Source organism: Ascaphus truei, chromosome 2, assembly GCF_040206685.1.
Source record: "Ascaphus truei isolate aAscTru1 chromosome 2, aAscTru1.hap1, whole genome shotgun sequence".
NCBI classification, from domain to species: Eukaryota; Metazoa; Chordata; class Amphibia; order Anura; family Ascaphidae; genus Ascaphus; species Ascaphus truei.
In genome coordinates this window covers 254,409,354-254,431,284 of record NC_134484.1, presented here as the reverse complement: position 1 = coordinate 254,431,284, position 21,931 = coordinate 254,409,354, and the positions used below count along the sequence as shown (strand labels likewise).

Here is a 21,931-nt window from a genome sequence, read left to right as displayed (position 1 = left end):
AGGGTCGTCGTAAACCAAAGCCAGGGTCAGTGCAGGAGAGTATCTCAAAGTCCAAGGTACAAGCAGGGTCAGGCAGCAAGGTAAGAAGCAGACAGGCAGGATGCAGTGAGGTTCAGCATCACAAACAGAAGTTATGCTCGGCAATGAAGGAGAGTTCAGACAAGATATTTAAAGGTGAAAAAAAATGATTGCAACGGCGCTTACTTATAACAATGTCCTAAAAAAGTGAACTATGTATAACAATGTGTTAAAGCAAATGACAGAAATAATATCTTTGAAATATATATAACGTGAACTGTGATCTATTAGTAAATAATGTGATAAATCCACCACCCAGTGTAAAGGTGCTAATAGAAAAGCTACTCAAAACCTTTGTAAAGACTGTTCTCTTAGTCTTTTTGATTGCAGAATTCCTCAAAGATTCAGGGGAGCGCCAATGTTCACATGGTTATATGCAAAAGAAAAATAAAGGCAACATAGTGTAGTACAGTCTCAACTCTTTCTTTCAAGTGTAAAGGTAATCCACTCACAATTTTCCTCTCATAAGTAAGGCATTACAGAGACACTCCTCTCTCTGATTAGAGCAATGAAACTGGATATCCACAGGTGTAGACCGCTTTCAATTCCTCTCCACCACCGCACGAATACCCCGGAATAATAAGAAACACCAAATAGCGCAATAACGTCTTAAAATGTATTGGAGATCATCACAAATAAAACATATGGATATGCACTCACATAAGGTATAATAGGTACAGTCACTGTACGAAATCCCGATAGGTAGGAGCACTTCACCGGTACACAGTGTGTTTTACCCCTCTGCTTCTCTGCTCCCATCAACGTCACATCTGGTTGACACAGGGCTAAGGGCGGAAGTGCTGTAAGGGGGATCTCCGGCTGCCAGGACTTCGCATCTGAGACTTGCACAGGCTGGATGCTGAACCAAAGATTCTACGCGTTTCGTCGGTACGACTTCTTCAGGAATCCTATTTAAGATATTTAAAGGACCTCCCACCAATGGGAGAAGTTCAGGAAGCAGAAGCGCCCTTTCTGATAGGCTGCTGGATCAGGCAGGTGCGTCCTATTACACAGCCGATTGAGGTAGAGGTGGGGACTCGAGAGAGCGCGCACGCGTGCCGCGCGTAACCCGTGCATCATGCTTGCGACCCGGTCGCGCACCATTCGTTCGCGCCACGGCGCTTGCGTCAGTACGGGAGCGGAGACCGGAGGCGAGACCCAAGGAGACAGAGGAGGAGCGCATGGAACTGCTGAGCCGCGTAGCTCTGACATCAGAGCGGGAGCGGGACCGAGAGACGGAGGCCGCAGACCGCCAGGAAGAGTGCGCACCGCACATGTCAATGCTGCAGGTAGGAGAGTGCACGCTGGACACAAGAACCGTGGAGACCGACGGAGCGCGCGTGCCGCGCATAAGCACCACCGCCGAGATGCCCTCCTTGAGTGCCACAGAATCCTGACGGACAGGTGAGGGTTAAGGGAACAAAACTGCTAGAATGGCGGGAGTGGGTTAGTTCAGATACTTGCCGAGGTCATGGGATGGAGAAGTAAGAATAGTCGAAATTCCTTAAGCCGTGGTCTGGTGTTGGAGCCGGGAGAATGGTAGAATATCCGAAAGCCGTGGTCTGGGTTGGAGAGGTGCGGGTAGTCAGCGGTAAGCTGGGGTCGTTATCCAGAGAGGGTCCAATAGTCAAGCCGGGTCGGTACACGTAGAATCAAACTGTAGGAAGAAAAACAAGACAAGGAGCAAAGCACAACAGACGCAGAAGCACAAGGCTACAACAAGTTATGCTCAGCAATGACTCTGACTATAAGCAGGGTATAAGTAGGTAACGTGGACCAATAGGACAGGAGGCGGAGCGGAGGCGCGGCCCCAGTGGGAGCCAAGTGGCAAGAGATTAGTTGACGCGCAGCTGGGAAGGGTTGCACGACGTCATGTGAGCGCACGAGAAAGAGCGGCGTCCGGAGGGGCAGAGCTAAGCTCTGTGGCAGTGTTAGAAGAGCTGCGCATGCGTGCACGCTCTGTAACCAGAGTGGGGATGCGCGCACGCTCAGCCACCAGTGCGGGGTCTGTGTTGACACAGGTAAGGAAGGAACACGACGCAAAGGACGTTATCCTCGATTCCTTACAGCCATATTGGCATACACATAGTGTGCTAAAGTTTAGGAGATGGGTTAACCCTAGAATACAACTAGTAGCTGGAGTGGGGAAAATGGGATTGGAATACTTCGCTGTAACTGGTCAATTGAGTGTATAACAATAGCTCTCTCTATCCGAAGCAAAAGCTGGATAACTGTAGTTTTTAAAAAAAAGGGGATAAGAAATGTGTAGCAGAGCTAGGGGGCCCTAGCCGAGTCTCCTCAGGAATGATCATATGATCGCTGTGTCATTGAAGAGCAATCCTCTCCTTTGGTTCCTCTGCTGGTCAGATTGCATTCAGCGCTCCACAAGGAGGCAGAACATGATCAATAGACCCTAGAAAAGAAGCTGAAAGTCCATGGGGAACCCAAGGGGATAAGAGGGGCAAGTACAGGAGAAAGGCAACTTTAGCTATAATTCATTGAGGGTTATGTATAAAAGTCTCCCAACTGTAAAAAATAAAAAAAATAAAAATTCACCACATTCCTTCTTGCAATTAAACAAAATTACATTGTATCCTATGGGACCTTACTATTTCAAAAATCTGGTGCTTTTTCCCACTTGGTGGATAGTGAAAAAAACCCTATAAAAGGGTAGACAGAAGTAAAACAACATTTACGTAGCTAGTGCTGTTACTGTAGCAGGGATGAAGCAGTTAAATAAATGATGGTTATTCTTTCACGGTTATCAACTGCTTACCAAGGGCAGGTTCAGTAGCTTTGCATGTATTGAACAGTTCTTGCAATGTGTTCCCAGAGTACACTTCCGACCTATGGACATCTGCGAAATAAACACATGGCACTGTGAGTATCTTCCATAGTGTGTGTATTATTATTAATATTGATAATTGACAAACAAAATGTGTATGTGTATATATACTGGATGTATATGGCAAATAAAAAGATCACTTATGAGCACATTCACATGTCTTAGACAGGTCTGCAACACAGCCTTTCACCATCATCACCCAGCATACAGAGCTTCCACTGCAGCAAGGGATTCTGGGAAATGACATGCAAATGAGCACACCATGTCACCTTTTGCCTGAAATCCATTTTTACAAGGACCCCTTATAACTAATGCTCGCTGTTAACACAGCTTTTAAACACAGCATGTGAATCAGATGCAAAGCCAGAGAAACCACTCACAAACATGTTTCAGTGTGATGTTGGTTGTACTGGCTTTGCAATCTTCAAGGCAGTAGGATTTACCAAACATGTTTCAAGTTATGTTTGGTGAAAAAGGCGACAAGAAACCTCTACCATATAGCAAATAAAAAGATCACTTGTGAGCACATTCACATGTCTTAGACAGGTCTGCAACTCTGCCTTTCACCATTATCACCTAGCATAGAGTGCTCCCACTGCAGCAAGGGATTCTGGGAAATGACATGCGAACGAGAGAGAGCGAGAGCGAGGGGGAGAGGGAGAGAGATCCATGATAGCGCGCACATTATTATAACGAGACCCAGCACACTTTGAGTTAACAATAACATGCATTTATTATGGTGATCAACGTTTCAGTCCCTGTTGGAACCTTTTGTTAAGATGCCGTACAAGTGAAAAAAATATTCTATTATAATCCCACAAAAAAAAAACCTGTGAAAAGAGATAAATAGCCAGTGACGTCCGTGATTAGTTCAGTGCAATAAAGTGAATAAACAATTAAAAAGATTACATGCCTTAATCCTTCCCCAAATGTGACATTACCAATTATCTGTTTCAATGTACTCCCCTCCCCCTTTTTTCTTTTATGTACCTGTGACAGGGTGAATGAATGTCACCAGTCATATGCCTGGCAAACCTATGTTTAGGCTTGCAGTGCAGCAGTGACGAGGTTAAGTTTCAGTTGAGAAGGACTGCTTAATTAGTCTGACACCAGCTGCATAATCAAGGTGTTTTAAAACCCCCAGGCTGTACACACATGCAAGCTAGCTGGTAAGGAGACAGGACTGAAATACTGAAGAGATTACTGCTATAAGATGTTTTTCAAAGTACATGTGTGATGAACTATCTGTGTCCTGCATGCTGAAGAGAAGCTGCCTTGTTTTCTATGCTGAAGAGAAGCTATTTTGTTTTAATCTGCTGAAGAGAAGCTATTTTGTTTTGTGTGATGTATGTTTTGAAGGCTCAATAAAGAATCCTTGTCAAGAGATTCCGAGTGTGTGGTTGCATGTACCCTGCAACAGTACCCTTTTCCCATAACTTTGAAAACTAATCAATAAAATTTAAGTAATAAAACAAAAAAAGACTGTGCATGTCTGAATGTCATTAAACATAGCTAACATAAAGATGTGTAGTAACAGACAAAGCTATAAAGGTTCAATAACAAGCCCAATCAAAGCAGCCAAAGCAATACATAAATAAAGCAAAATCAGAGCAGTGAGAGACCTAGAGACTGGAATCCCCTAATTGTGTGTAAAATTTCTGCAGCACTGACCTGGAGGGTAATACTTTATATGAGTACGTGCATTGTACGTGCTAGTCTACATATGGGCATGTGTATCATCAGTTTATTGAAATACATCAATATAAGGGCTTATACGTCAGCTACGGGGTCTGCAGCGAGCAGGAGACACGTCTGGCACAGCAGAGGAGGTAATATAGATAAAGCAGGAGGTATATCTTAGTATAGCTAGCAGTGTAATAGGCTGTAGTCGACGCAGCAATGTACGGCCAACAGGTAAAGTCTGTGTAAGTACCTAGCATTATCAGTGTCAAAGAACAAGTGACTACACTAATGTAGTGACCGGAGACTATGTATAATGCGAGTCCAGTGTACCCAAGAGACACTTGATGCTGAGGCTAAATGATAACCCTGCACAAGAGGGTGGTGCCGTTTCAGACTGAAGAATACTACCAGGTCAAACCACGCTGTTATTTATTTTGTGAACCTTCCCATTCCAACCCCGTATATTTGACGGGCAAAGTGGGGGTCTGGCAGAAGGGAAAAAGGGATCACTGATCTACCAACACTATAGCACAGCGTTATTGCTAGTTATTGCTAGTGAACGGATCTCACAAGCCCTCTTTCTGGCGAGAGAACCCTGAATCTGTGCATTGTAATGCTCCTGTTGTCTCCAAACAAAATAAACTGGTTTTATTTAACTCATCTGTTTTGTCTTGTGCTTTCAATCCCATGTAATTGTACTGGTTTAGCACGACAGAATTTTTCAGGTGCCAGTGGACGGGTCCCTGGACTCGGAGCTGAAAGACTGTCTAGATTTCGAGACCTTAGTGCAAGGAATTGCCGACGCTCCATGCATGCCACAACGTCTACCTGACCCCAACTAGTTAACCTAATCGACCCGAGGATCAACCAAGAGAAAGGCGTCCAAGTTATGGACCCGGACCAAGGACAGTACGATCTTTAGTTTTGAGGAAAAGGGGCTGCGGGAGGAGGGCTGCAAGAAGATAGCCATGGTTGAGGACAGTGTCTGGAATGAGACCAGGTCGCAGGCAGCCACAGTGGACCCAGGTTCAGAGTCGTTTTAGGGAACTGCTACTGAGACATACCTTGACGTTGGTTAGCAGGCTTGGCATTATTTGATCAAAGAATGTAACCAAAAGTCTCCTTTGCCTTACAGATTTAGTTTTCACTATGCATATTTATGTCCCCATTTATTGTTAGCCCAATGGGAGAAGAGCAGGGATTCACTTTCTGTTTTTTTAATAATAATAATATATATATATATATATATATATATATATATATATATATATATATATATATATATATAAGCAATATTACCATTCTTGCGTCAGGTAAGTGAAGACAGCACTCCAATTGAATAATACAAAATCAGTGTATTCAGGCATGTAGCAAAACGAGACACCCAATCCATTGGAGTGCTGGTCTTCACTTACCTGACGCAAGAATGGTAATATTGCTTACATTATTTATATGGGACTAGCACCTTGACTTTATACTATTCTTATGAGTGCCAGCTACAGACTTTATATATATATATATATATATATATATATATATATATATATATATATATATATATATATATATCTGTCTCCCGGGCACAAAAGCGAGTATATATATATATAGTTTTGCTTACCATCTCCGTGGTTTCTATGTGTCGCCTCAACCTTAAGAAATAGAAAAGGACAATTTATAATTATAAAACATACAGAACACCTACAAGCTCAAATTGAACCCCCAAAATACCCACAACATATATATAAGCATATAAGTATCACAGAGGAGTGCTACTGAGCATGGCAATTTATATTTAAAACCAGAGACATAACATAGAACACAGACAAAGCTCAGTGCACATCCAGAAAAACTTATATACGGTACAGTGCCTAAATATACATGTATAAATAACTAATAAATAAAATGGTCTTTTAGTTTAACATTTTGGCCAACTCATATTGACAGATTTATTATAAATCATTCTTCCTGGCAATGCACAGGTTATTAAGAATTTATATTAGTGTAGGGACCCTTGAACGTGGTCTGCCGTGAAGTTTGGCTCAAGGGCTTACAACAATTTGGCCAAAATGTTAAACTAAAAGACCATTTTATTTATTATTGTAGTTATCACTAGTATAATTCCCAGTATTGTGTCTAGGACACACATGATACAGCTCTGGGGAAAAAAAAGAGAAAATTGTTCTTTTAGCGTAATTTTATTTTCCTGGAGAGTCCATCCATGGCAGTGCACACCAATGGATTAAGCCCCGACACAACAGCGGTGATAGGACACAAACTTCTGCCTGTGGCAGGACCAGAAAGAGCTCCACCTCTACTCACCTGGTAATCTGATGATACCAAAGTTGAAAAATATAATCTAGACATATTCATTATCGTACAATTGTTACCGGGAGGGAATTGGTGCGCGCTGCCATGGATGGACTCTCCAGGAAAAAAAACAAGTTATGGTAAGATAACAACTTTCTCTTTTCCTGGTTGGCTCCATGGCAGTGGTCCAGTGTGACTTAACAAAGCAGTACCCAAAATGAGGGGTTCTCAAAATAATTACCACCAAAGCCACGTCTCGGGAAACCAAGAGGTAAACTGACTGAAGGACCCCTTGAATTAAAGCTGAAAGTCTGCACTTCTATTGTATCTCGGTTGTTTAATTTCAAATCTATTGTGGTGGCGTACAGAGCCAAAATTATGAAAATTGTGTCAGTGTCCAATTATTTCCGGACCTAACTGAACATATAGAAAGCTCCATATGAATGAGAGGGCGTTCACACAGGTGATATTTGGCTGAAAAACTCTTGAATAGAATTGGTTTAGTTTTCCCATTTTCCGCCACGAGATCTATCTCAAGAAATCTCTCCCCCAGCTTGTTGAAGATAGTATTTGTCAGGGACTATTCACACAGTTCTTTGGCTCAGAAAAGTGGCTCACAAATGTTTATTTTATGCCATATGGATTGCTGTGAGATTTAACAGATGTTGCTCAAGCGATGATAGTGGATACTTCCAGCAGAAGAACTCAACGTCGTCCCTCATATATGTTACCGCTGAAGAGGAGGCATAGGGGAGGTAGGTAGAGACCTGATAGGATGATGTTACCTTGGCTTCAGGTGTGGCACAGCTGAGGATGGTTCTGTCAATGATTTGCAAACGACGTACGGGGGCGCACGACGTGCAAGTGCAGAGGTGCACGACGTGCGGGGGGGGCGCAGCGCATGACGGATGCGCCACCGCAGAGATTGCGCTCCTGATTACTGTTGCGGGCGTGTCGCCCGGATCGTCCGTTCTGCGTGCGCGCACGGACGGAAGTCTGTGCGCCTCTCTGGATACCCGATGTGGGGCGGCGAGGGAGTGTGTGCCTCGCGCGACCCTGACACTAAACCCCACCCAGTAAACCCCCGACCTCCGGCCGACCCCAGGACAGCTTTGATGGATATCTTCGTGAAAATTCTGAATTAACCTTAATTAGCATGAACCTGCTCTAAGGGAATCCATTCCCGCTCTTCGGGGCCGAATCCTTTCCAATGTACGAGGTACTGGAGTCTCCCCCTTGATAGCCTAGAGTTGAGGATAGCCTGGACCTCGAACTCCTGTTGGCCGTCCACCATGATGGGACAAGGTGTTATGTCCTGGGCAGAAGGTTGGGGATCGGGCAAGAACGGCTTCAAGGGGGAAAAATGGAATACCAAAGGGACCCTCACAGTCGGGGGTAGCTTTAGCTGGTTGGCGACAGGGTTGACTTTTTCTAGGATGGAAAAATGTCCGATAAATTTAGGCGCCAGTTTGGGCGAGGCTACTCTAAGGCGGATATTCTTTGTAGATAACCTGGACTGTGTGTGGGAATCTCCCGGCGATGACGACCAGCCTGTCTTTTGTGTAAAATAATGGCATCTCAAGTTTCTTTGAATGTTCTCCCAAGACTCCTGGAGGTATTGGATCCTATCTTCAGCAGCAGGAACCCCCGAAGAGGCAACTGAGGACAGAAGAGTGGACGGATGAAAACCATACTTGGTAAAGAAGGGTGATTGTTGGGTGGATTCGTTGCGGAGGTTATTGTGTGCGAATTCTGCCCAGGGAAGCAGATCCACCCAATTGTCCTGTGCGTCAGATATGAAGCAGCGGAGAAACTGCTCCAGAGATTGGTTGATTCTCTCCGTCTGTCCGTTGGTTTGTGGATGATAAGTTGACGAGAAATGAGATTTGATGCCCAATTTCAGACAGAAGGCCCTCCAGAACTTGGAGACTTACTGCAAGCCTCGATCTGAAATGATGACCTGCGGTGTTCCGTGCAGTCTGAAGATGTCCTTTATGAAAATTTCGGACAGTCTAGCAGCACAGGGTAGGCCCCTGAGTGGAATAAAATGTACTTGTTTTGAGAAGCGATCCACTACCACAAGAATAGTCTCCATTCCCTGGATATTGGCAGCTCTACGATGAAATCCATTGTGAGATGGGTCCAAAGGCGTTCTGGAATGTGAAGAGGCTGCAGAAGGCCTGGGGGTCTATTGCGGGGTGTCTTGTTCTGGGCACAGATGACACATGATGACACAAAGTTCCTGATGTCTTTGCGCATACTGGGCCACCTTTTGCCGGGATGGCCCGCTATCTTGGATGCGTGTCCCCATTCTAATACTTGCCTGTGAAAGGCAGGGGGAATGTGGGGGTGAACAGGCGTCCCTCTGGTACCCTAAGACCTTCTGGAATACTGCTCTGTGCCCTTGTGATGTCTGGTAGCACACTGAATACTTTAGCTGAAAGGATACAGGCCGGAGGAAGGATGGTCTCCTGGTGATCTTTCAATCTCTCCTCCACTAGGAATTGCCGAGAGAGTGCATCCGCTTTTACGTTCTTCGAACCGGGAGGTAGGATATGATGAAATTGAAGCGGGTAAAAAACAAGGACCATTGTGCCTGACGTGACCCAAGCGACGTACACCTTCAATATACAGTACATTTTTGTAGTCGGTCAAGATGGTGATGGGAGTCTCAGTACCTTCGAGTAGGTGACTCCATTCCTCCAACGTCATCATAACAGCAAGGAGTTCCCGATTTCCCATGTCGTAGTTCCTCTTCGCGGCGGAGAATTTTTTCGAAAAGAATGCGCACTGGTGAAGCCTGGTGGTTTGAGGTTCCCTCCTCTGGGAAAGCACTGCCCCTGCTCCGACATCTGAAGCGTCTATCTCGAGGGTGACAGGTAGTGCCGGGTCCGGATGTACTAGTATAGATGCGGAGATGAAGGCTATTTTTAGTTTTTCAAAAGCTCTGGTGGCCTCAGGAGCCCACTGGGTCGGATCGGCTCCCTTATTGGTCAGGGCCGTAACGGGCGCTACTACTGAAGAAAATTTCGTGGATGAATCTCCTGTAGTAATTAGCGAATCCAAGGAATCTCTGCACAGCCTTGAGGGATAGAGGGAGTGGCCAGTCTATTATTGCTTTGACCTTGGCTGGGTCGATAGTAAGTCCAGTGCCAGAAATGATATACAGATCCCAAGAAGGTAGTAGAGGTTTGATGAAACTGGCACTTCTAGTTTGGCGAAGAGGTGGTTAGCTCGTAGCCTTTGGAGGACTTGTTTCATGAGTTCAAGGTACTCAGACATATTCTTAGAAAAAATTAGGATGTCGTCCAGATATACGACCACGTGTTGGTCGAGTAAGTCCCTGAAAATGTCGTTCACGAAATCTTGGAATACCGCTGGTGCATTGCACAGGCCGAAGGGTTGATATGGTTTCACACAAGAGGTTGGTGTAAGAAAATTGGACTCAGTAATAATATATGCACCTGGATTGAAAACTGGTTAAAGGACAGGCAATAGAGGGTTGTCATAAATGGAACTTTTTCAGGTTGGGCTAAAGTCGTGAGTGGAGTACCTCAGGGATCGGTACTGGGACCCCTGCTTTTTAACTTGTTTATTAATGACTTTGAGGTTGGGATCGAGAGCAAAGTCTCCATCTTTGCTGATGATACTAAATTGTGTAAGGTAATAGAATCAGAGCAGGATGTAATTTCTCTTCAGAAGGACTTGGAGAGACTAGAAACGTGGGCAGGTAAATGGCAGATGAGGTTTAATACAGATAAATGTAAGGTTATGCATTTGGGATGCAAGAATAAAAAGGCGAATTACAAATTAAATGGAGATATATTAGGGGAATCCTTGATGGAGAAGGATTTAGGAGTGCTTGTAGACAGCAGGCTTAGCAATAGTGCCCAAAGTCATGCAGTAGCTGCAAAGGCAAACAAGATCTTATCTTGCATCAAACGGGCAATGGAAGGAAGGGAAGTAAACATAATTATGCCCCTTTACAAAGCATTAGTAAGACCACACCTTGAATATGGAGTACAATTTTGGGCACCAATCCTAAGAAAAGACATTATGGAACTAGCGAGAGTGCAGAGAAGAGCCACCATATTAATAAAGGGGATGGACAATCTAACTTATGAGGAGAGGCTAGCTAAATTAGATTTATTTACATTAGAAAAGAGGCGTCTAAGAGGGGATATGATAACTTTATACAAATATATTCGGGGACAGTACAAGGAGCTTTCAAAAGAACTGTTCATCCCACGGGCAGTACAAAGGACTCGGGCTCATCCCTTAAGGTTGGAGGAAAGGAGATTTCACAAGCAACAAAGGAAAGGGTTCTTTACAGAAAGAGCAGTTAAAATGTGGAATTCATTACACATGGAGACTGTGATGGCAGATATAATAGATTTGTTCACAAAAAGGTTGGATATCTTTTTAGATGGGAAAGGTATACAGGGATATACCAAATAAGTATACATGGGAAGGATGTTGATCCAGGGATTAATCCGATTGCCAATTCTTGGAGTCAGGAAGGAATTTATTTTTCCCCTTATGAAATATCATTGGATGATATGTCACTGGGGGTTTTTTGTTTGCCTTCCTCTGGATCAATAAGTAAGTATAGATATAGGATAAAGTATCTGTTGTCTAAATTTAGCATAGGTTGAACTTGATGGACGTACGTCTTTTTTCAACATTATCTACTATGCAACTATGTAACTATGTAAGGGCATCACCAAATATTCGTAGTGCCCATCCCGAGTGTTGAAGGCCATCTTCCACTCGTCCCCCTGTCGGATTCTTATTAAGTTATATGCTCCCCGTAAATTCAGTTTCGTGAAGATGGTGGCTCCTTGGAGTCCATCAAACAGCTCAGAGATTAAGGGCAGAGGCTAACGATTCTTAACCGTTATTTTGTTGAGCCCCCGGTAATCGATACATGGCCTGAGAGACTCATCTTTCTTCTTTACAAAAAAGCACCCCATCCCAGTGGGCAAAGAAGACTTCTGGATGAATCCTCTCTGAAGATTCACCTGGATGAATTCTCTTATGGCCTTGTTCTCTGGAGCTGACAAAGGGTAAGAGCACCCCCTGGGAAGAGTAGCGCCCGACAGGAGATCTATAGGACAGTCGTAGGGACGATGGTGAAGTAGTTCATCAGTCTGCCTCTTATCGAAAATGTCCAGGAACTCACTGTACATCTCAGGTAGCTAACTCCCCGATTCCGGTAATAGTATTCCTGCTGGATTTTTGGAAGCGGTCCGACACCTCCTTTGACATTGGATGGGTATGGCTCCCGTCCAATCGATATGGGGGTTATGTAGCTGGAACCATGGTAGTCCCAGGATGACATCTACATAGGGGGTGTAAATGATGTCTAGTTGGATGTGCTCAGAATGATCTCCATCTGTCTGTAAGAAAAGAGGTATGGTTTGTAGAGTGATAAAGGCAGGTTGCAGTGGACGACCATCAATAGCCTCGAGACCTATGGGACGGTCCTTGTCTGTTAGAGGTATTTGGTTCCTGTCAGCAAATCCCTGATCAATGAAGTTGCCCCCCGACCTTGAATCCAGGAAGGCCCATATGGACGTCCTAAAGTTATCTACGCATAGCGTGATGGGAATGTAGATCCTAGATGGAAATTTGGTAGGAAAAGAGATGGTTCCCAGTGTGATCCCCCCGGCTTTCACTGGGCTGTGACATTTCCCGGTCTAACAGGGCACGTAGTGACCAGGTATCCACTGTTACCACAGTGCAGACATAGTCCGGAAAGGCGTCTACACTGTCTATCACCAGTGGACAGGTGGGCAAGTCCCAATTGCATAGGTTCGTCCAGAGCGGCTGGTGGAAGATTTCCGCTGGTTGCTGGCTGAGTAAAGTATGAGGGTGTTCCCCGTTGGCGCCTTCCTCTCTCCAACCTTCTCTCCTGGAGAGGTTGGTCCATATGTATGCAGAGGGCCACCAGGTCTTCCAATCCCGAAGACGTTTTAGTGCCGCTAGCTCATCTTTAAGGTTCTCGAAGAGCAGGAAAGTCAATCCGCGCTCATGCTTCCTAGAAGGGATCTTGAAGTAGATCAACTCTCCCCTCTTGCTGCTACTGTGATGTGGAGGCACCCCTCCTCCACTGGTAACTTCCGTAGGAAGACTCCGACGTCAGAAGATATTGAAAGAAACACAGAAGCGCACCAAGGGTTAAGGAAAATGTATTAGACAATTGGTATAATAAAATGTAAAAACTTACACATCATATTAAAAATGTCCAGTAGCGGCCAGTAAAAGAATGGTGGAGCCAGGAGGATGGGTAGGCGCAGGAGGTATTGCCTGATGTTAGCAGTTCAGTCCCGCGCGCTGGGGCTGGCTTGCCCGGCAAGGCTCAGATCTTACTTCCGGGTTGCGGCTGTCGCAGGATCCGTATGGAGCTGCCCTCCAATCGCCTGTTTACTTCACGTCCCACTCGAGCAGGTAAAACCAGCTCAAAGCTTCGTAAGAAGCTGGGACTTGTACAACCAAATATCTGGGCACCAACAAGTACTGTATAAACTCCGCAACGCGTTTCACACTATTCAGTGCTTCATCAGGCGGTGAAGAGCACCTGCCAAAACGCCACATCAAGGCCTCGTCAGTCCAACTGGTCTCGGCGGCGATCGTACGAAACTCAAGAGCGTAGCGGGCCACGGAACGATTCCCCTGTGAAATATTCAGAAGGATGGAGACTGCCGTTACCTTTCGCCCTGGTGTGTCGAAGACCCTTCGGAACTCAGCTTTGAACCGGTCAAAATCGGAGGTCAGATTCAGTCTTTGCTCCCAGATCGGAGAGGCCCAAGCCAGGGCGTTGTCTGTCAGCAGGAAGATGATGTAAGCCACCTTGGAACGTTGGGAAGAAAAATGTGCAGGTAACAGTTCAAAATGATTGGAACACTGATTAAGGAACCCCCAACAAACCAGAGGATCCCCCCATGGAGGTTAGGGGTAGGCAGATGTGGCTCGGAACTTGGGGTCAGGGGAGCAGCGGCAGGAGCCGGCGCCACAGGTGAGAGCGGTGGTCGGATTGAGGGCTGTAACCCGATTGTCCATGTCCCTTACAGCACGCTGAAACCCCTCCATACGCTGGTTATTCTGATTCAGGCATCCCTCCACTTGTTTAAACATAGCTTCAATCTTCTGAAGTTGTCGACCCACCTCAGCGGGGTCCAGGTGTGTTGGACTGAGCATAATGTCACGGATGCTCACTACAACCTGGACTAGACCACGGGGCCGAGGTGGGGATGTATGTAACCGCCGCCGTACAACCATGGGGCCCGGTCCGGATAGCAGAAGCAGGGACATAGTCGTGTCAGGGGAGGAGAGTGTTGGTAGTTTGAGGTACTTACGGTTGTCCAGGGTTGGAGAGAGTAGAATGGTCGAGTTCGTAAGCCGAGGTCCAGGGATATAGAAGAGATGGGTCAGGTACAGGCAGGGGTCACAACAGAGATCAAGACAGGTTTCAGAGACAGGCAAACTCAGGCTGCAATGAGTACAGTGCATAAACAAGGGTCTATGCTCAGAACAAGACAGAGGACTGAGTGGGTATAAGTAGGGAGAAGAACCAATGAAGAGGAGGCAGAGGGGAGGTACTAGCAGTAGGTAGAGAGCTGATAGGATGATGTTACCTTGGCTTCAAGTGTGGCACAGCTGAGGATGGTTCCATCAATGGTTTGCAAACGGTGGGTGCGCCACCGCCGAGGTTATGCTCCTGATTACTGTTGCGGGCACGCATCTGGACGGATCGTCCGGTCTGTGTACGCGCGCTCCGACGGGAGTCTGTGCGCCTCTCTGGATACCCGATGCGGGGCGCCGACGGAGCATGTGCTTCACGCATCTCTGACAGCTTTATAAGGCTGCAGTTACTATAGGGAGTCGCTGAGCAAAGTTTCACCGTTTGCAGCTCCTATTGGTCTTTGCAGTTATGCTTTACCCTCTTGCCTGTTTTGATTCCCTGTTGCTGACCCCAGACCATGACCCCGACCTTGCTGCCTTCCACCTGCCTCCTGGACTTTGCAACTCTGCCACCAGCCCTAACCCCTGCTTCCATACCGACTACAAATACTCTTACAAGACTCTGTCCCTGTGCTCGTCAGTTTATTTGCATCCCTAACTCAGACCTGCGGGTCCGCTTCCTGATTTTAGACGAGCACCCTCACAATGAGGTCTGCAAATTCCCAATGCTCTAAAGGCCAGCATGAGAATATTATTCATCCGTGGAGGTTCCAACTGTACCTATTGATACAGGAGACGGCTTGTGACTATTCTGGTGGTGAGGGGATTTCCCAGCTTATCACGCTCCCGAGCTGGATGTGGATCTGTCGTGGTAACTTGTGCTGTTTGTCATTACATGCTTAAAAGAACTTACCTTCTGTACGTGCAATACTCACCATTTGACGTTGTCACCTAATATAATTTTACATACTACACTATGCGTTGTGCGCTTTCTTCCTCGTTTTTTTCCCCTAGTGTTGTAAGATACTGAGTCATCTCCTGAGTAAAGCTGCAGACTCCCTAATTACGTCACGGTTTATGTTAAGGTCACGTACTTTTATGTTTTGATCAACACTTCTGTATCTTACATGTTTGTGCACTTGACACATTTATTTTTTCACTCCAATTTTATCACGATCTCGTGTTAATTTACATTTAAATCAATTGGTGCACAGCACATTTATATCTTTGGCCACCTACACCAGTAAATCCCCTTGTTCTACTGCCACGATGATGGTCTTTAGGGGATTCCACCCTGAATTTCCTTATATTGAGCAGTCTGTTGACTTTTCTTAGATCCAGAATGGTTCTGAATTACCCATTTACCTTCTTGACAAGAAACAGCACTGCATGGATCCCTCAAACCTTTCTCGCATCGGAACTGGCTGAATCGCCCTGTCATCCATTCATTTACTTTTACTCTTTAACAGAGGCAAGCCTGTTTACAATAGCTTGAGGGTGTCGGCCAGGCAGTGGTTAATCCCTGCCTGAAGGAACGCAGGACTACTAACAAGACCAGCTGGGTCTAAAAAGAGGTTTAGAAGGCAGGAAAGGGGACTCTTTATCCATCTCGCTCTGGTCTGCATACAGAACACATGTGTGTGTCCTTAACCCCTACGGACAACAGGCCATGCAGGCCACATCCCTGTGTCCTTGATGCCAAGGCACACCAGATCTATATAGACATCTATGGTCTTCCATACGCTGGGGAAACTGAACTTTGGCCTAGGAAAGCCTTATCTTTTATATTACTGTCCTGTCTTTTACTGCACTTGGCTGAGAAAAAGCCTGTGTTTTTGTTTATTGCACTTTGGCAAAATAAAAGCCGACATTTTTCCCCCCAATACGAGTCTCCAGTCTTTACCTCTGCAAGCATCTCCAACATACTACTCCTTAAAGCGTGAGAGGCTTGCTTGTCTCATGGTAGTCTAGATAAGGGGTGGGCAAACTTTTGCAGCTGCGCCCCCCCTGCCTGCTGACCCCAGTGCTCGCCCCCCCATACCTCAGTTCCCGGCATCAAATGACGTTGCCATGGCGACACGTCAATAGCCGTCTGAATCTCGGTAAGTAATAGGTTGCAGATGCCTCATGTGATCCCACGGCATTTTATTTAAATCCCGTGGGGACGAGCGCAGAGCCTCTGCAACCACCGTGTCCCCCTACAAAAATCTCTTGGTCCGTCCGTCCCCAGTTTGCGCACCCCTGGTCTAGATGTCATGAATGATGGGAGTCTCTGTCCGACACAGGTTATTCGAGTCGTCCTCATTTCATACAATTCTTCCAGTAGCTCTGTATGAGGAACCACGAAAAAGAGAATTCTGGCCCCAGTCAGGTGGCTGCTATTGAATACCCCTCTTCTGGGCCAATATAACCTCATATTCTAGAAGTTGGCTCCAATTATATCATTTGTGATTTGTGCTATCCTGTCTTCCCCTCCCTCGTCTCTTCCCCTTATTCTCCCTTTTTACAGTTCCATCTGCTTTTTCTGCACACTGTGTGTATATTAGTCCACCATAGGACTCTTAATAGCTCATCATTGTTTTCATTAACTCGTGTGTATGTGTGAGGATTTGCCATCCTGGCGGCCAAGGACCATTTCCTCACCTCACTGGTCCTCCGGTTACAGACACACGGGATGCGCATTCCTCTGGTCCTGTGACGCGCGGACCTTGTGCAGTCTGTTCCAGCATCTGTGGACCCCGACCCTCGCCTGGTTGTACGACGCGGGCGCTCATCCAGCCTCCCCGCTGACGCGCGCGGTAAGCCCCGCCCCCGCTCTGTTGATCAACAGTACCAGCGTGGCAGTGACCCGCGTTCCAGGCTCCGCCCCCGCTCTGACGTCTCGCAGAACCGGTGTGGGAGTATCACATGCTCTAAACCCTGCCCTCTGACCTCTGACAAGCGCGGGCTGCAAGACACCTCCTACCTGATTAAGCTGCATAATAGGGCACACCTGCAGCCTATTAGGTTGCACTTCCTGGTTCCACCCCTGCTTGTATTGGAGCCTTCTCCATTATATACCCTTCACTTGCAGCTTACCTTTGCTGAGCAATGAGTTTCACACCGTGCCTTGCTGTATTCTGTTCCTGATACCTTGCCTGCCTGATTAACCCTTTGTTGCCTGAACCCTGTTAGTACCTGGACACCGCTTCTCTCTACTCCTGATCCAGCTTGTGTTGACCATTCTCCAGTACTGACCTTGGCTAAAGTACTCCGACGATCCGACAAGCTCCTATCCTGAACCTGGCTACGTACCCCGATGATCTGCTACTCTCCAACCCTGAACCTGGCTACGCACCTCGACAATCCCCAACTCTCCTCTCCTGAATCCGGCAAGTACCTCACTAATCTCACATCTCCAATCCTGACCTGGCCTGAACGACTACTCTACATTCTAGGCGCGCCCGCGTGGCTGTGGGTCAGCGTTACTCAATTCCCTGCCTCAGCACCGCGGTCGCGCTTCGTTTGTGGTGAGCTACGCGTTACAGCATGCACTGTGCTGCAATGATCTAAGATTTATCTATTTATATTATTTAGCAGTAAAATATTTTCTTTTGATATATTCTTCTGTATTTGATCTTCTATTTTCATTTTGTGTGCTGGGAATCTAGTTTGGTTTGTCTTAAAAACCCTGTTCCGGGTCTATATCACCTCATATTCCAGACATTGACTCTCTTTCTCTCATTATAGCCCGGTGTTTCAAATCTTAGTTTCTTTCATGTGGCATAAAAATACTCTTCCGTTCTGACACTCTCAATTATAACTTTCTGCCAAAAAAGGTGATGACCTTCAAAGTGAATTAAACATCTATTGATTTTTTTATGCTGAGTTTGCTGGCCAAGATCGTAGCCAGAATGCCCTCCTGGCAGGGCCAGATCTTGCTGACATCCTTACTAAATCCTGCAGTGCCTCAGATATAAAATCACCTGCCAATTTCACATTGATGATTAGAGACCTTGTGACTCTTCTCTAGGACCTCGTCAATATTCGCAATCTGCCATTTTAGTGCCCTGAACACTGTTGTTATAGCCACTGACGGTCTACAAGCTGCTCATGCTGCTGTAAAAAAACCTCTCACATCCCCACCATCCACCTGGCCATAACGTACTGAAAGGAGGCAGCATCCACTGGCAGTGTGGTACATTTTACGAATCTGAAGAATGCAGCATCCACCATAAGAGAATCCCAGGCTTCTACTTTATCCTCGAAAGGGTATATTTTAGTGAATTTTCTGGACAAACACTCTCCTGTCCTGGCTGCAACCACTCATTCGCTATTTGTCCCGGGTCCTGACTTTTCTGGCCACAGTCCCAGGTTTTCCCTGCGCTGGCCACACTTGCCGGCTACTCGTGCGCATTTTTTCCTTCACAACAGCATCAACGAAGAAGGTTCTGGGCTTTCTATGTTGCTTCTAACACTACCACCCTCAGGCACTGAGGGCGTAAGGTTAGAGAACAAGCCTGTTGTAGAATTTTCTAACTACCAAATGAGAGGCTCGATGAGCTCTAGGTCAAACACCAATGATTCCTCCGTGCAGATTCAGATAACTCAATGTCTGCATCCAGCCTGTAGAATTGTTCCTCTTATGAGTCTTCAGAGGAGTCGTCCTGCATTCTATCCAAACTGGTGTATAAACCTCTACTCTTCTGACTTGGAAGTTGCCTCAATGCCTTGCGTTACCGCCTCCTTCATCCACAAAATCAGACATTGGTTCCAATCTTTTGTGTCTCTAAGGCAGTCTTCACAGCGGTCCTTGTTTTCTAACGCTGGTATGTCACACCCAGCACAGTACATAGTTATTCTCGTAACTTTCTTTTTAATGGCAGGCTCCGTAGTCATTTAGACATGTATCCCTCCTTGCCTGGCTCTAATCGAGTTGGATATATTCATGGCTGTGCTCAGTGTCTCATACCTGTTCAGGCTGTGTGTGGATATGCAGATAGAACAACATGGGCGCCAAGAACTTTTATAGTACAAACAAGAGCTTTATTCACATCCGTACAAAACAGACTACACTTTAGACCAGTGTTTTTCAACCCAGGGTTCCTGGGAATCCTTGGTTTCATCGGGTATCCCTAAAGGGTCCCCTGTAATTTTCAGGTCATTTTGAAATTGTACCAAATACAGAAGAATTTACAATGCATCTGATCTCAGACGCACTATTAGAGAGGGTTGGGAATCCGTACAATGCCTCTGATCTAATACACGCTGCTAGAGAGGGTTGGGGTTCCTTACAATGCATCTGATCTCAGGCACGCTATTAGAGAGGGTTGGGGTTCCTTACAGTGCATCTGATCTCAGGCGCGCTATTAGAGAGTGTTTGGGTTCCTTTCAATGCATCTGATCACAGACACACTATTAGAGAGGGTTGGGGTTCCTCACAATGCATCTGATCTCAGACACACTATTAGAGAGGGTTGGGGTTCCTTAAAATGCATCTGATCTCGGACGCGCTATTAGAGAGGGTTGGGTTCCTTACAATGCATCTGATCACAGACACGCTATTAGAGAAGGTTGTGGTTGTCATGAGAGCAGCCAATATATATAATAACCGGGCCAGATTGAACAAGATTAGGATATAGTAAACTGAATGAGTTTATTTCTTAACAGACAATACATTAAGCAAATAACATTACAGAAATATTTACACTTACTGGGGTTGGATAATGAGTTATTCAGTCGAATAGCAGCTCATTAGTTGTTACAGGCATCCGGACAGTCACGACAAGCACAGGAATAAGGGGTGCAAGCAATTATATAGATGCAGGACCCCATTCCTAACATGGCAGTTCAGTTATTGGTGAACAATTGAACACAAGAAAAATGGGGGAGCACAATGTGAGGGAGGGTAAGTATGTGGTATGTTTTCTTTGGCTGGTGATCAATGTGGTGAAAACACCTCTATTGACACATTAGTATATGTAATGGACTTCGTGAATGGGAGGTAAGCATACAGTAGTTTATGTATGAAGTGGAAAAAATGAGTAAATAACTTACACGGCCTTGTGTAAGCAATCAGTCTCTCTCACCTTCTTATGTTTGGCTCCCATAAAGTGACTTTCAAGATGGGCTGCTGATCTAAAGGGAACATTACAGATCTACAAATATAACATATAAAAAGGGAGTAGTGAGAAGAAAATAATGAATGACGAACAGGTACAAATGAATCAAGATGTCAAATACATTGAAGTTATTCTGTGGCGCTGGCTGCACAAGATGTGTGATGCAGAAGGATGAAGCTTTAGTGAAATCCATGGTAAAATGCATCCTCTCTCAGGGATGAGAAAGAAATGCTGCAGGTACAAACCCCTGAAAAATACAACATCTTGCAAATATTTTATCAATCTAAACTGCCCTTAAACACATATAACCTTGAGAAAACAAACATTTGGCTGCTTTTGTGGGGTAATAAAGCAGAAAACCCATGTGTTTGAGGTCTCTGAATCAGAAAGTGTTTGCCAGATGAAATCAACATCTCCTACATCTTATGTTTACAATCTAAATATACTTTAGGTGTCGGACTTATGTAAAAATAAAAAAGCAAACACCAAGGTTTAACCCTTCCAGTGTCGAAAGAGCTGCACTAACAGTTACGATCATGTGAACGTTCCTCAGCGATCACAAGATAGTTACATCACTTCGGCGACACAAACGTTAGCGGAAGATGTTATTTTTTATTTTTCTTCCGTTCACGACACAATCTCCCTTGGAAAACTAGCAAAGTAGGTATGACAGTCACTGAAAATCGCAGCGCTCTTCAGAGTGACGGTTCTCGTGGTGTTCAGTGACTGCCATAGGGGCACTCAAGTGGTTATAACATGTCGCTGACACTTCAGTCCTTAAAGTGTTCATTTAATAAACGTGTGTTGTGCTCCCTGCCCTCCCAGCAACAAAGGAAGTGACAGGTATCATGGGGATACATATACTTACAATACACCAAAAGGAGGTTCGATGCTGAGCAGCTGCTAATATTTCCATGTTCATCTTCCAAAACTTAAGAATATAAAACATACAAAAAAAAATTATTCCAGAATTAAAAATCACCTCACAATTTTTGAAGTGTAAATTAATATTACAGACCTCTGGGGGGAGGGATAATTAAAAGAAAAATATCCTTATTATTTACAGACCCACAGAACCGCTACTTTTTGTTACATTCTTACTGTTGCACTTTTTGATGATTTTTTTTTTATTTTTATGTCAAGGGCAATGTTTTTTTAACCCACTTCCACAACTGCCTCTGATAAGGGTTATCGTTGCCAAGCAGGACAAGTGAAATCCATGAGACGTGACGATGCGATGACTGAGCAAGAGAGACTTGGCCGATCTGAAAAAAAAAAACACAAATGACAATCAATATTTATTTATAAAATGTTTTACTAGGAAGTAATACATTGAGAGTTACCTCTAGTTTTCACGTACAGGCTGTCCTCGTTTTACAACGCTTCGTTTTACAACGAATGGCTTATCCAACGCTATTCAATGCATACCTATATTCATTTTTACAAGGCCAAA

The 21,931-nt window shown here is 45.2% G+C and overlaps 1 protein-coding gene across 4 annotated transcripts in view; it reads right to left on the bottom strand.

Annotated features, from left to right (window-relative positions):
- LOC142487228 (uncharacterized) overlaps positions 1–21,931 on the bottom strand; it is a 154,116-nt gene that overhangs the window by 123,581 nt on the left and 8,604 nt on the right. For all 4 annotated transcript variants that reach the window (XM_075586126.1, XM_075586127.1, XM_075586128.1 and 1 more), the window contains exons 2-6: positions 21,643–21,743; positions 21,347–21,409; positions 20,446–20,514; positions 6,225–6,255; positions 2,855–2,935 (exon numbers count right to left, since the gene is read on the bottom strand). In XM_075586126.1, the coding sequence (XP_075442241.1) occupies positions 2,855–2,935; positions 6,225–6,255; positions 20,446–20,514; positions 21,347–21,400 (235 nt within the window). In that variant the 5' untranslated portion in view covers positions 21,401–21,409; positions 21,643–21,743. The remainder of the gene's footprint in view (positions 1–2,854; positions 2,936–6,224; positions 6,256–20,445; positions 20,515–21,346; positions 21,410–21,642; positions 21,744–21,931) is intronic.